Source organism: Microtus ochrogaster, chromosome 4, assembly GCF_000317375.1.
Source record: "Microtus ochrogaster isolate Prairie Vole_2 chromosome 4, MicOch1.0, whole genome shotgun sequence".
NCBI classification, from domain to species: Eukaryota; Metazoa; Chordata; class Mammalia; order Rodentia; family Cricetidae; genus Microtus; species Microtus ochrogaster.
Genome location: NC_022011.1, coordinates 48,269,791 through 48,284,503, shown reverse-complemented (window position 1 = coordinate 48,284,503; position 14,713 = coordinate 48,269,791). Strand labels below are relative to the sequence as shown.

At 44.2% G+C, this 14,713-nt stretch overlaps 1 protein-coding gene across 1 annotated transcript in view; it reads left to right on the top strand.

The window, feature by feature from the left end:
* The window catches only part of Ddx31 (DEAD-box helicase 31), a 71,654-nt gene that overhangs the window by 17,896 nt on the left and 39,045 nt on the right, over window positions 1-14,713 (top strand). The window contains exons 9-14 of the mRNA XM_013355143.2: window positions 208-272; window positions 2,101-2,220; window positions 2,354-2,460; window positions 3,395-3,603; window positions 4,219-4,395; window positions 9,061-9,120. Coding sequence (XP_013210597.1) covers window positions 208-272; window positions 2,101-2,220; window positions 2,354-2,460; window positions 3,395-3,603; window positions 4,219-4,395; window positions 9,061-9,120 — 738 coding nt within the window. The remainder of the gene's footprint in view (window positions 1-207; window positions 273-2,100; window positions 2,221-2,353; window positions 2,461-3,394; window positions 3,604-4,218; window positions 4,396-9,060; window positions 9,121-14,713) is intronic.

Below are 14,713 nucleotides of genomic sequence, written 5' to 3'. Positions count from 1 at the left end.
GTCCTGACAGTACTTCTGGTCTAGTGCTGCAGCTAATAACCCAGGTACCTCGGTGCTGCCAGGCTGCATCTGCACAGAAACTCCTCACACACTACAAAGTCCAAGTGCTGTCTGCTGCACACGGGCTAATGCTAGGAACTTAGGATCAGCTCTGCTGCTCAGGAAGGGGTTTTTTTATGTTGATTGTGATGTGGTATTTTTATGTAGCCGTTCACCTGGATTGTCCCTGGAGTGTTGATGGGCGGAGAGAAGAGGAAATCGGAAAAAGCTAGGTAGGAGGAAGTGGGTTTCTTTATTCCCCTTGGAGTTTTTCTTGTTCAATAACTCTTGGTTCTTTAGCATGCAAGAGAGCCTCCTGTGCTACTGTGGCCCCTGGTCCCCACATGCAGAGACAGGCTAGGTCAGCACTCACCTCTAGACAGTGCTTTTTATCACAGATTCCCTTCTGATATAGTTAGTGACGGTGCTATGACCTGTTTAACTCATCCACTGAGTGTCCCACAGGCCCCTTGTTTGATATGAACCCCTACATGTGACTCCCTTTGGTATTTTCTGTTTAGATTTATAAAAACAAGATAGCTAGAGCTTGTTGCCTGCATCTATAATCCCAGTACTTAGGAGGATGAGGCAGGAGATCAGGAGTTTCATGACTAGCCTCAGCTATATACTGGGTTCAGGACTAGCCTGAGCTACATGAGATTCTGTCTTTAAAATAAATAGCAACAACAAATAGGTGATAATTTCCTTAATACTTAGGAAGATCTTAGTACATTGTTTCCTGGCTCTGCATTGGAGCTTTCAATGGATGTCATTAGAAAATTGTTAGATGGGTAAGTAAGTGGCACTTTATCAGTTACACCAGTTCTTTGAATCGTCTGCAACTTGAGAGTGAACATAAAGCTTGACACTTAAAAACATTGATCAGGTTAGATTCAGTTATAAAGAACAACAATAGGGTACGGGGTGCAGCCTCTCTAGCTTTTTGTGTCCTTGTAGAGGCTTCCACTTGCAAGGTTACCTCATAGCCTTGGATTGTTGCCAGAGCTTCAGCCATTACACTTTAGAAGTGACAAAAATCGTCATAGATCTCTGTCCAAAAGTGCCATATGTGATTGCACATTCTTTATACTTTGTTCCATAGCCAAAGCATAGGCATGTTGCCATAGCTAACTGAAAATGAGAAAACCTAGCCAAGTAAGATTTGTGTTCTGTCTTCTGCTATAGAATAATGAGATTATGGTTGTTTGGGGAAGAGGAGGAAAGTTAATGATTTTTTTGTAAAGGATGTGCTAGGGAAAGTTTGGAGGGGAGAGGAAATGAAAAATAGGGGATAGGTTTGACTAAGAGGCAGAGGCAGGCAGATCTCTGAGTTTGAGGCCAGCTTGGACTACAGAGTGAACTCTGGGACAGCCAGGGCCACACAGAGAAACCCTGTCTCAAAAACAAAACAAAACAAAAATTGATCCTTTAAAAAGAAAAGAAGCCGGTGGTGGTGGTGGCACATACTTTTAATCCCAGCACTTGGGAGGCAGAGGCAGGTGGATCTCTGTAAGTTTGAGGCCAGCCTGGTCTGCAAGAGCTAGTTCCAGGACAGGTTCTAAAACTACTGAGAAATCCTGTCTCCAAAAAAAAAAAAAGAGGAGGAGAAAGAAGAAGAAAAGGAACGGCTAGATGCCCGCCTATCCAGAATGTTCTAGAAAGATCTGTGAGTTAGATAAAAAACATTGAATCAAGCCGGGCGATGGTGGAGCACGCCTTTAATCCCAGCACTCGGGAGGCAGAGGCAGGCGGATCTCTGTGAGTTCGAGACCAGCCTGGTCTACAGAGGTAGTTCCAAAGCCACAGAGAAACCCTGTCTCGAAAAACCAAAAAAAAAAAAAAATGCTTAAAAATTCTTTCAAAGTAAAGTAGTTAGTGTGATTCAGTGTAACTAAATCACAGTTCTATACACAGAAGAATGAAATCTCACCTTTTTGTTCTTTTCACTTGAGGCTGCGGCATTTGTGCTGGACACAGAATGACTGTCTCCCTACCTGTTACTTGTATTTCTACTGCTACACTGTTTGACCTATTTTCTTTTATGATACATTATTTAAACAGACTCCGCAAAGGCATAAATATCCTTATCTCAACTCCTGGGCGCCTGGTGGATCATATAAAATCCACAAAGAACATTCACTTTAGCCGAATACGGTGGCTGGTTGTGGATGAAGCAGACAGGTGAGCCTGGTCTAGGAAGCAGGGAAGGTGGGACAAAGGGACTGTTTGTCCTGCCGTCTTGGGGACAATTCTGTAACCTAGTAGTGTCAAGTTTTCTCTTTACCTGGATTAAAGTTCTTCTCTTAACCTTCAGGATCTTGGATTTGGGTTTTGAGAAGGACATCACAGTGATTCTGAATGCTGTAAATGCTGAGTGTCAGAAACGGCAGAATGTCTTGTTGTCAGCGACACTCACAGAAGGTGAGTTGAGAAGGAACTGTGGGCTGGTGCCAGTGGGTGCCCCTCTTAGGGGAAAGGACAGCCTTCTCTGTCCTGCTTGTCCAGCACCTGGGAGAGTGCAGTGGCTGCCGGTGGACACACCTGGGTGCACTGGAGACAGGTTGGCCACCGTTTGGTTTTGCTGATGGTGGGGCAGAAGCAGGCCCCACCATGCAGGCGATGCTTTCTCCTCAGCACTAGTTTTAGTGTGAGCACCCTCCTTTTTCATTAAGAGTCCACATTCTCTAGCTCCTTCTGACTCCTCTACCCAAGCAAGACATTCTTGGCTGTTTTACAGATGGGAAAGTGAGCTTAGGAAACAAAACTGCTTCAACAGTTTCATCCTGCATAAGGAGTCACTGTGTAGATGTGACCAGTGCCATGTGTGATTTAATTGATCTTGTAGGCCCCAATATGATACCTATGAGTTAGTTGTCATCTGCGTGACTTTGAAAATATTACTAAGAAATATAATCTCTAGAAAAGGGATTATTGATCAAATAATATTTCTTTATCAAAAAATACTGCTTTGGCCAGGTGGTGGTGGCACACACCTTTAATCCCAGCACTCAGGAGGCAGAGGCAGGTGGGTCTCTGTAAGTTCAAGGCCAGCCTGGTCTACAAGAGCTAGTTCCAGGACATGCTCCAAAGCTACAGAGAAACCCTGTCTCCAAAACAAAAAAACATACTCTTTTGGGTAATGGTAGACAATAATTTAGTAAAGTCCCAAGCAAGACCTGCAACCAAGAAGTCTATGGAACTATTTTAATCTAAGGTTTTGTAGAGAACTTTTGGTAAAATGAGGTACAGATATCTGATGAGGGCTAGAAAATGCTGAGTTTCCTGAAAAACCCAGGTGGGTACTCTGGGAATGCATATGTAACCACCCTGTTTTGTTCTTTTTACTGTATCCAAGGGGTAACACGGCTAGCTGATATCAGTTTGCACAATCCAGTCAGTATCTCTGTCCTGGACAAAATTTGGGACCAGCCCAACCCTAAGGAAGATATTAGTACCCAGCTGGACAGCTTTGCCATACCAGAGAGTCTTGACCAGCATGTGGTGTTGGTTCCCAGTAAGCTGCGCCTTGTCTGCCTTGCAGCCTTCATCCTGCAGAAATGCAAGGTAGGACTGTGACTTAGATCTAGCCAGGTTTGGGGAAGTAGCACATATTTCATTTGTGCTGGGTAAACATAGCAGTGAGATAAGGCCCCAAAACAAGAAAAGAAGGGGCAATTAACTTTGTTCTGAGTTAGTGCATGCATGCATGTTGATTATGAATCCCAAAACAGTGGTGAAGGACCCGAGTTAAGGGCAGTGAGGTTCACAGCGGTAAATTTGAATATACCTTGTTGGGGCTAACGGGAATGTCATTGATGATAGAGGCACGCAGGAGCAAGGCATTTCTTGTAGACTCTTAGACCTGGTGTATTTGCTTACCAGATTCATAGAGTGACCCTGGGATATGAAATGATAGCTTTAGGAGCTGCTGCACCCTGGGACTGTGGCCCAGAGTTACTAGTTGGTGACAGGCCCAAAGTATAAAGTACATTTGTTTTTCTCTTTGAGGTTGAGGCTCTTGTCATTTTCTTTGTGGAATGGAAATTTTTTAATAATTAAAGGTTGTGTCACTGTGTTTCCAAATCAGGGCTGGCATGCACAAGTACCTTAGAGATGTGCTTGTTTTAGGGGCATCTATGCTTACTGCCATGTACTTACTTTCCCCATTTGTTTGTGTAGTTTGAGAAGGATCAGAAGATGATTGTCTTTTTCTCAAGTTGTGAGCTGGTGGAGTTCCACTACAACCTCTTCCTTCACACCCTGTCTTGCCGCTCAGGGGCCCCCACTTCAGAGCAGCTACCATCTGCTTCCTGGCCACTAAAATTCCTTCGGCTGCACGGCAACATGGAGCAGGAGGTGAGCCCACTTCCCTACCCCACATTCCATGAGCCTCGTAGATAGAGAGCCCTGGTGCACTTGTGTCCTTTTAGGCTCTCCTGGACCAGGACAAAAATAGCCCAAAATGGAGGAGCTGCTGGAAGATGCTGGTGAGGGAGCCTATTGTTCCTTAGGCTCCTGCTCTGGAGCTCTCTTCCACCTGAGAGAGCTCACAGCCCACTTGGCCTGCGTCTACCTCAGCCAGCTGTTACGGCAACTGAGTAGCACTAAGTAGCTGGCACCAGGGAAGGCTTTTGCCTTTTTAGTACCCAGTGTGTAATTAGGGCTTGATGTCTTCAAATTAAGAGCATTAATGGAGCTAAATTGTGGATCCCATATGGTACTGCTGAGCGCGGCGGCTGTCATTGTCAACAAGACACAGCGCTGCACTCTGTGAGCACTTTGGGCTGGGAGAGGGTACTGTACACCAAAGGGCTTTGGTCTCTCCTGCAGAGTGAGCTTCCCGAAGAAGAGTACCCTTCCCTGCTTTTAGATGATCTGTGTAAGCCTCACTCCTAGGCTCTTAACGAGGCTGTCCTTTGGGAATTGGGTGGCTTATGGGAGGGGCACCTCTCTCCTAGATGGTCCATAGGTTTGAAATAAGAACCATCTTGTGATGAGGTTTTGGGCATCTTAGAGAATTAGAAAGCTACAAGTCAGGATGGCATGGGTGAGCACATGTTGAGAGCTGAAGAGACGGTAACAAGTCCATTCCCTCATGCTTTTGTTCTTTGGCTTTAACAATTAAGGAAATGGAGCCCAGATAAGTGACCTTCCTGAAGGTCACTCATGGATACAACTTCTTTGCCACTAGATCTATAGAAGGCACAGAATATTCTTACCTTTGTTAGTTTCCTATTATACTTTCAGCTCTTCAGTTGGTTGAGTCAATCAGTTTTGTTGTTGAGGACCTTGTGTGGTCTTGGGTTTTGTTTTAAACTTGGTTTTTAATTCTCTGGGCACCTGCCAGTCCCAGAGTCATTCTGCAGGGGTGTGGGGGAGGTGCCGAGTAACTTATATGGACCTCAAGGGGTTTCAGTAGATCTGAAGAGAGCCTCTAGGTAAATGATCTCAGACCGTCCATTTCATGGTGATATGGTAGTCCTACATGGTGCTCCTTCTGGGAAAGACTGCCTGTCTTCTGGCCCTGACTTTGCCAGTTACTAACTCTCTAGCTGTCTCCAGTTCTCCAGTGTCATGTGATAGTGGTGTTTTCTTCTAGGGTTGGCCTACCATCTAATTCATGCAGATGAACTTGGTAAGTAGTGAGTGCCCAGCCATCGTTATCTGCTGATGGTCTTAATTTTATCTTTCTCAGGGATAGTTCAAGGTTCCTTGCAGTGCAACTTGATAATTGTTAGTATTCAGTTTACACAGACTCCCCATAAGCTAAAAAGAAGGCAGGAGGTAATTTCCCTGCTTTTTGTCCTCTATCTATCAAAGTTAAGTGTCTTTTTCTAGACTAATTCAAAGAATCCCAGTTAAATTTTCCTGGTGTGTTATCAGGTACGACCCCAATACCTGGGAATGGTCTCCCTAGATGACTAGAGACGTTACCATTTGGAGATGTGCCATAGTGGTAATTAAAGCCCAAGAGTTTGGTAGGCTTTTCTCTTATCCAGTATGTGGGTGCATCATATCTAGTCTCTGATACAGTTGTAAATGTTACAGGGACCATGCAACAAATGTCTGTCCCATCCAGCTTAGACCCTGCTACATCCTTTTCTCCTCTAATCCTACCAGCAAGTTCCTTAACCTCTCCTACTTACATTGAGACTTGAAAAGTCCCTGGTGCTATGTCCCTTGATGGCGCCCTGAGCCAGGTGTGCCCTGGGGTTATAGCCATGGGATAGAGTGCATGTCCACAGATGACCAGAATTGTTCACCATATTGCAGTGGGGCTGTGCCAATGCCCACAGGGAGACATCCTCTCAGCATTGTTAGTAGCTTTTCCATTTTATCTGTTGCCGGCAGGCCTAGCAGATCTCAGGTGTCTGCCGCTCTGCGACTTAGAGGCACACTACTTGGTGTGCATTCTTCAGTTCATGCGAAGCCTCAGGATTCACTCACCTTTGCCCCCACGATCTCTTTCTTAAAAATTAGCTAAGGGATCTATTGATGAGTATAGAAACTTATTTTAGAGAGGCTCACCTGGTAACAAAACACTGGTCATGCAATAATGTTGCAACTGATTGGCTGAATCCTATTTTGCCTCATGAGATATTATAGTCTTTTTGGATTTTTTTATTGGCTGAGATGCTTACGTTCGATTGGTGTATGATTAAAGCGTATTACAGTATAGTGAGGCACCATGTTTGTAAACCACATGTTTGGTTTTGTTGGGCATAGAAAGGGAAGTATTGAGGTATTACTGGTACTGATGGCATGCTTTAATGAAGGCTAATTTTGTTTTTTCTTTAATATAGATACAGATTTTCTACAATTAAAATGTATAATTTTAGCTTAGTGTTATTATCAGTATTTTTGTTAGACTTGCCTAGTATTCAATTCAATCCCAAACTAGCTTGGAACTCAGAGAAGTCCTCCTGCCTTAACTTCATAAATATTGGGATTACAAATGTGAGTCAACCCTGACTTAGTAATTTTATAAATTGTGTGTAAATGTATGTGTTCTTGTGCAGGCCACAAGTCACCTTGGGTGTGGTTCCTCAGAAGTCTTTATCTTGTCTTTTGATTAGGGTCTTTCATTGGAACCTAGGGCTCACCAGTTAGACTGTACTGTCTGGTCAGCAAATTCCAGGTATCTGTCTGCCTGTCTACCTCAGTAGTGCTGGGGTTGCAAGTGGCTTTGGACATGGATATCAGGGGCCAAACCCAGGTCCTCCTGCATGTAAAGGAGCTATTTACATGAGCTATTTCTCAAGCCCAGTTTCTATAAATTTTAATTTTAGAAGGTTGCCCTCTAAGAAAATTGGTATTACTTTATTTCTCTAGAACACAGCTTCTTAAACTGCATGTATGAGGCTGTGAAAATACAGCAACACTAAACTCAAACGTAAGGTACTTCATGTGACTTCACTGCAGCATTGGTTTTGAACATGCAGTGTGTGCACTGTGCACATGCTACACAACACAAATGGAAGCTGCCCAAAACCCTCAGCTCAGATTGCTGTGTGGAACTGCAGTGCTTATGCTGTGCATACAAAATCTTACTCTCATATTAAAAACAGTGGTTTCAATCATGGAAAACAAAGCCTTGTAATATTTTCCTATCTTTATTTTTTAGCATGTAAGTACCAAACTAATACATCTTTAAATTGTGTTTTGTTAAAATGTTTGATTTTAGAAATTGATATTTAAAGCTAGGTGGTGACGGCACATGCCTTTAATCCCAGCACTCAGGGAGGCAGAGGCAGGCAGATCTCTGTGAGTTCGAGGCCAGCCTGGTCTACAGAGTAAGTTCCAGTACAACCAGAGATACACAGAGAAACCCTGTCTCAAGAAATGAAAGAAAGGAAAGGAAAGGAAAGGGAAGGAAGGAAGGAAGGGAAGAAGAAATGTTTAAGTTGGCTTGGGTTTTAGAGAAAATCATTAAGTGAATTTTGGCTTGAGATAATTTTCAGCAATTTCATGTGTGTAGGTATGTGGCAGTGTCTGTGGCTTTGGAGCCTGTCCTGGCACTAGCTCTGTAGACCAGGCTGGTCTCGAACTCACAGAGATCCACCTGCCTCTGCCTCCCGAGTGCTGGGATTAAAGGCGTGCGCCACCACCGCCCGGCTCCAAGATGGAATTCTTAGCATATAAGCAAGCACTTCCAGCTCATTAGTGCTCAGATCTGTTTTAGTCTTGAATAAATGAAGTTGCATGCCTAGCAAAGAATGTTTTTTTTGGGGGGGGGGTGTTTGGTTGGTTGGCTGGTTGGTTTTGATTTGGTTTAGTTTGGTTTCTATTTCTTTGCTTCTTTTGAAATATGGTCACACTTTTTTTAGGTACACATTCAGTTCCGAAGCTGCTTGAAACTCTGGTATCTTGACCAGGCTGGCCTCAGTCTGGTAGGCTGTACCTACCTCTGTCTTTGAAGTGTTGGGATTATGTGTATTTTCTACCACGCCTGGCCGAACAGTTTGTTTTTTAAATTAATTTTTTTCGGCTAAGCATAGTGGCGTACACCTTTACTGCCAACACTCCTGAGGCAGAGACAGGTCTGGTTTACAGAGTAAGTTCCAGGATAGGTAGGGCTACTTAGTGAGATCCTGCCTCTAAATAAATCAATAAATATTTATGTGGTACACTAGCAATAAATGTTTGATTTATGTACCGAATTTATTCACCTGGGGTTGCATAATTTCTAGATAAAAACTGGACTTGATTGGGGAAAGTTTTAAACTCTGCACTAATTTTTCTCTAAGAATATTTTAAATGGGGACCTTTGCTGGTGCTGGTATTTATGAATGAATGGCACTTAAGGCAGTGCCCCATTGATGCTGACAAGGCTCTGGTCTCAGGTTCAGTCATAAAATGCCTCTCTGAGATGTGAAGAAGCCCCTTCCTCTTTGCTGCTGAGCCTCTCTGTGCTAGGGGAAAAAAAATAGAACAAAGGAAATTGGAGAATTTATATGAATTTAAACCCCCCTGTTAAGTGTTTATCTCAAAGAGTTTGTCCGGCTTTTCCTGTTCCTGTAGGAAAGAACTTCCGTATTTCACGAGTTCTCACGTTCCAGAACAGGAATCCTGCTCTGCACGGTAAGTGTCACTCTTCTATGTGTCAGGGTCAATTCCTGTGACAACAGTAGCTGTGATTATTTTGTTGTTTTGTTGCTGTTATTTGAGATAGGGTCTTACTATGTTGTCCTGGCTGGCCTCACAGAGATTTTCCTGCCTCTGCCCCTGAGTCCTAGGATTAAAGTTGTGCACTACCATGCCCAAAGATGGCTATAACTTTTGATCCCTTGACAGTTTGTCCTGTGTCCAACCCCCTGAAAACTGGTATACCTGGGCCCTAATGGTGGAGCTGGTTTCTCTGCACCTCTGGATTGTCACCTGGCTGTGCTACATGGTATGGGCTGCCACTGTTGAGAAGACTTGGCAATTTGCTCACTAATAGTGGCAGCTGTTAGTCTGAAAAGGTGTGAATTTATCAACCTAAAACTTGTAAATTACAGCTATTGGGAGTAGTTGGAGCTGAGAAAGTCTTTGCACAACAAGGTGTCTATGTGTGCTTACCTTCTTAAAGAAAAGTCAAAGCGCCTGGCAGGGTCTGTCTGCTCTTGTCTGAGACTATCATTGTTCTAGGAGCCCAGTTCATTTGCCTCCGTCTGCAGTCCTGTCTTGTGGCCTCCAGCATATACCTCACCTTTCTTACTGTGCATCGCTAATGCTGTTTGAGATTGAAAACTCATGCCTTCCTTGTTCCCTACCTCTCTAGGGATTCACTTTCTTAGCTGTTTGTTACTCCCTCCCAAGATTAAAATACTTTTTCTTCCTCTGCCATTTGAGTGATATAACTTACAAATGGCTATTGTAAAAACTCCCATATATACAATAAGAAAAGTGCACTGTGAACTTAGTAAATCTCGCAGGCCCGTGCTAAGTGGAAACAGTGACATTTAGCTATCTGAATGCCTCATTTACTGCAGTTACTTTTTAAGGAACTCCTATTCCATGTTCAATTCTAAAGTAATAAAGTCTTTTTTCTTTCAATATGCAGTTTGCAGGTAAGGTCAGCTTTAGTGGTAGAGTATATTTTCCCATCTACTATAAGGCCTACCCAAAACCTCACGCCAGTGCCATCATTTTCCTGTGGACATGGCAGAGTGCTCCTGCATACATTGTCAGACCTACATATGTTGTTTAATTTCTCTTAAATAGCTTGCCTCCCAGGGAAACCTGTGTCAAGAGCAAATAACCTTTCTCTTTATGTCAGAATGCTCATGCTTATTCTAAAAGCATCTTCAAATGTCTGAAGTAAAGAGTGAATCCAGATATGGTACTTAGTAAGGAAATGGACTGTGGCCCTTCTGCCTGCAGGAATGTTCTGAAGCTGTCACCACACTTCTTTGTTCACTGTCCAGGCCCATGTTGCAGTTCTCTGATGGTGTCGTTCTGACCTCTGGCCTTCACATTAGGCTCTCTGATGTTCACATCTGCTACAGATGCAGGATCATAAGCTCTGTGAAGACAAGGCTGTTTGTTCTTGTTCTATCCCAGTGACAACACAACAGGAGCGTAGTAGGCACGTGGTGTTTATGCAGGAGCTGGGTAAGCAAATAGGCCTCAGAGACTGGTGGACCTTGCCTGTTTTTAGACAAACAGATGCAGTTTAATGTACTTGCTTATTTCAGAAAGGTGAACTTAAACATTGTCTCTGTTGAAACATAAAATAGGAACTTTTGTGATGGAATGAGAGTTAGGAGCCTTTAGGTCCTGGATATATCATGGAAAATGTTGAGGCCTCCCATATGTAAAAGATAGGCTTTCCAGATCTGGGAAGCTGTAAGTCCTCAAAAGAAAAAGTCCAGTACTGGAATGAAGCTCAGTGTTTTAGAGGCCCTACATGAAAGAAAAGGCATACCCTTTGAAGGTAAGTCTTCCTGGGGTCAAAAGCACATATGCACTTCCTGTTCTATCTGGCTATTGCCTGCAGCTCCTGCTCACCATGAGTGAAACAAATCCTTGTCCACATCTAATTACCTAAACATTTTGTTCATAGTGGTTGGCTTGTCTTTGTTGGTTCCAGCATATATACTGCAGTCTCAACTTTTCTCAGCTCTGCAAAGACTGGGTGAGGCTTACCTGTAAGCCACAATGCGATGCTACTAGGGTTCCATGATGACAGGTGGTGTATCCTCTGTGTTCCTTCTGTTGCTATTGTATTTGTTTGCTTTCTCTCAGCACTGTGTCTGTGAGCCATAGTGTATGTGAGCCACACTGGGTTAGATGATGGTTGGGCTGGGGAAATAATGTCACTCTGCTTTCTTATAAGCAGCCTGTTGCTCGCCACGTTATCTGAACACTCCAGGAGCCTCCGTGGTGTTAATGAGGAATGAGGGCCATGTCAGAATGAGGCAGGTCGAGAACTGGTTTCTCTTGATAAAAGGAATTGTGTTCATTGTTGTGTGGGTCTTTTTCTCTTTATACCAAGCCTTTTACATTTTTTTTTTTTTTAGTAATTTTTATTTTTTTATGTTCACTGGTGTTTTGCCTGCATCTGTGTCTGTGTGACAGTGTCAGAAGCCCCAGAGCTAGAGTTACAGACAGGCATGAGCTGTATGTGGGGCTAGGAATGAACCCAGGCCTTCTGGAAAAGTAGTCGGTGCTCTTAACTGCTGAGCCACCTCTCCAGCCCTAAGATCCTTTTAATAAGGCAGAGAAGACTAGATGGATGTCTTTATGAAAATAAGGAAGCTTTAGCATAACTACATTGTGTTTCTCACTGTTTGCAAGTTTCTCTACTCCATTTTTCTCTCCCTGCTAGTAGTGGTTACAGTATGTAGGCTGTGTGTTCGCCTTAATTTTACTTGTCTTATAAGCTAGAACCTTTGTGATTTCATGCAGCTGAATACATACATGGCTCTTGTAGACTGGCTGCTTGGTAGAGTAGGGCTGCGGTGAGGGCATGAGTGGGGCTGAACTAAAGGAGAGTTGGGACAGAACATTCTGTGTGCAAGAGAAGTCTTAACTGAAGAGGGATGGATTGGGTGTGGTGGTACACAGCTCCCTGTAGTCACAGAATTGGAGAAGTAGAAACAGGAAGACCCAAACCTCAGCCTCAAACATCCTGTCTCAAGTAAAACATCAATGAGGCAAGGAGTAAGGCTGAGAAAGGATACTGAAACTTGGGGGCCTGTTTTCTGAATAGAATTGAGAAATTAAAGGAATTGGGCTTGGGACTTTGTTTTATCTACAGAGTATTTTTTCTGCTGGTTCTTTGTCATAACTTGCCCAGAGCCGTGGCAGGGAGTACTGTTTTTAGATCCATGCAGGAAAATGCCACTGGGTACCCACAAAATGAAAGTTCAGAGTCCGCTCTGGTTTTAAGGTCAGCATCAGGACTTTTCCTGGTGTGTTTGCTCTCCTTGGTTGTCCCTGGGCGAATGGAATGGAGTATTGTGCTCAGAAAGGAGAGGCCTCTGATGCCTGAGTTGTTGGCTAAGCGCGCCTAGGATGGATAGACTATGGGTATCCACCAGGTAGGTTTCCTACCTAAGAGCTTCATGCGAGTCCCTTGTGCTGCCCCTCCAGTGGCTCATTGCTTTTGTTTTGTTTTCTCTGATTGAAACACTGCTGTCTGCAGTTCTTAATTTCCTCTCCTCCTGGGAAATTTACTGTGCCAGCGGCCAAGAGACAAAGAAGCAAGGACTGTACGTGTCCCCAGACTGGGTTCAGAGCCCTGCATGAATGTGACTCTTACACTTCTGGTTGTGCTTTTCAGGGGAAGTTTATCCTTAACACTTAGTTTCTGCACTGCTAATGGAAGGATCATTTGGATATTGTTTGCTGTTTACTCAGTCACGCTAACTCATGTTGCCAGTTTTTTGGCGGCTCCAGCCAAGATCTCTCGCCTCTGACAGCTTCTGCACTCTCCCCTTCCTCCTCTGATTACGCAGCCCAATCTGTCACCCGGACAACGGGGGCCTGTACCCTGCTGATGGCTTTCCACACATGGCAATAATGACTTTTGGCAGGCCAGGAAGGCGTCAGAGGCGAGTTTGTGTGCCCCTTCTTAGAGAGAGGGAGGCTCCCTCTCCCTGTTAGTAAAAGCACTTTGTGAGGTTCTTGGGTAAATAAATGAGTCATTTTAATCCAACTGACAGGCTGGCACCTGAGCAAGCTGCCTTCCATCTGTACTCCTGGGTCTCATGGAGGCCGCCAGTTGTCAAGCCCAGGGCCTTCAAGGCTTCGTTGGTGAATGTCTTTCAGAGCTGACTTTAGTGATTCTTTTCCCCTAATTAGGTTAAAGGAATAAAATGAGGCTGTGATCAGGCTTAAGTTTTGAGAGCTGAGAGGACAGAACTGAAGCCTTTCCAGCAAGTCAATTTCTTACTGATCTGGTGTGAGTAGCTAATACCTTTCTAGAAGCCGGGGCCATTGTTGGCCATTGTTGACTGCTCTGAGGGCTGAGTAGGATGTGGTGAGGGAGAGTGGAGAAGTGTTAGAGTTGTCAGGGTTTCTTCATTATGAAATGCACACTTGGTTATAGTTGCTAGGATGGTTCCTGTATGCACTGTCTCATTTGTCCTTCATTAACAAGTAGTTCTTAGCCACAGTACATGTGGGTGACTTGGTGCAGCAGACTGACCATCTTCCCCAATCTGGCTGACTCCCAGTGCTGCCAGGCTGGTGCCAGTCCTCCCTGCTGTGGACCAGGTCTGACTCCTTTCTCTAGTGTTGGGAAGGGGATGCAGAAAGTGTCTGAATTAAACCTAGGTGTGAGAGGGATTGGCTGTTAGCAAGCTCTACACAGTGGAAGAAACAGCAGAGTCCAGCAGGGGGGTACATGCCTGCAGTCCAAGTTCGAGAGGCTGAGATGGAAGGAACGGAGTTCACATTCAGCCTGGGCTCCCTGGCAATACTGTCAGAGAGGGAAACTGCAGGTGGGTGACTGGGTGGAGTAGCAGCTGCTTGTGACCTTCAACGCTCATTGTTTCAGCATATTGCAGTTCAGTAAATTTCAGTCATTGTTTTAGGTTTTAGGTTGTTTTGTGTGCTGGGGAGCTCACTCAAGGCTTCACTCAACAGGAAGTGCCACACCACTAAGCTGTATCTTCAACCCTATTGTAGAATTTAATCTCTTTCCTGGCTGAATTTACTAAGCTTGTTGTGTGGGGTAGAGCTTGTGAGGGCCAGACATGGCCTCTCCAGGCTCAATTTCATCTAGATACTGCTATTGTTTTCTATGTATGTCTGTTCCAGCAGAGCATTAAACTTTCCACACAGCTTGTCTGAAAAGCTCAGGTAGCCCCAACCCCGTGTCCTGCATCAGAGCACTGAGCATTCATCATTTCACACGAAGAGTTTGGGCAGAATGAAACACCATCAGTTTCCTCGGTGTTGACAGTGGTTAGTGCTGAGAGCTGTTTCTGCTCCCCTGTGCTTGTAGAACATTCTAGATTGCATTCTCACAAATATTGTAGATTGTGAGCTCCACAGCTTCAGACTCTCAAAGGATGCTGGGCTGACAGCATTAACTTCCATTTACAAACTTAGGAGTGCAGCCTGGTCCTGTTCAAGCATCTTGTTCAGTCCTTTCTTTGCTTCTTACAGAAACTTAGCATAGACTTATTTTAAAAGGCTATTTATCCCAATTGTTACTTTTGTTGTTGCTCTGTTTTTTGAA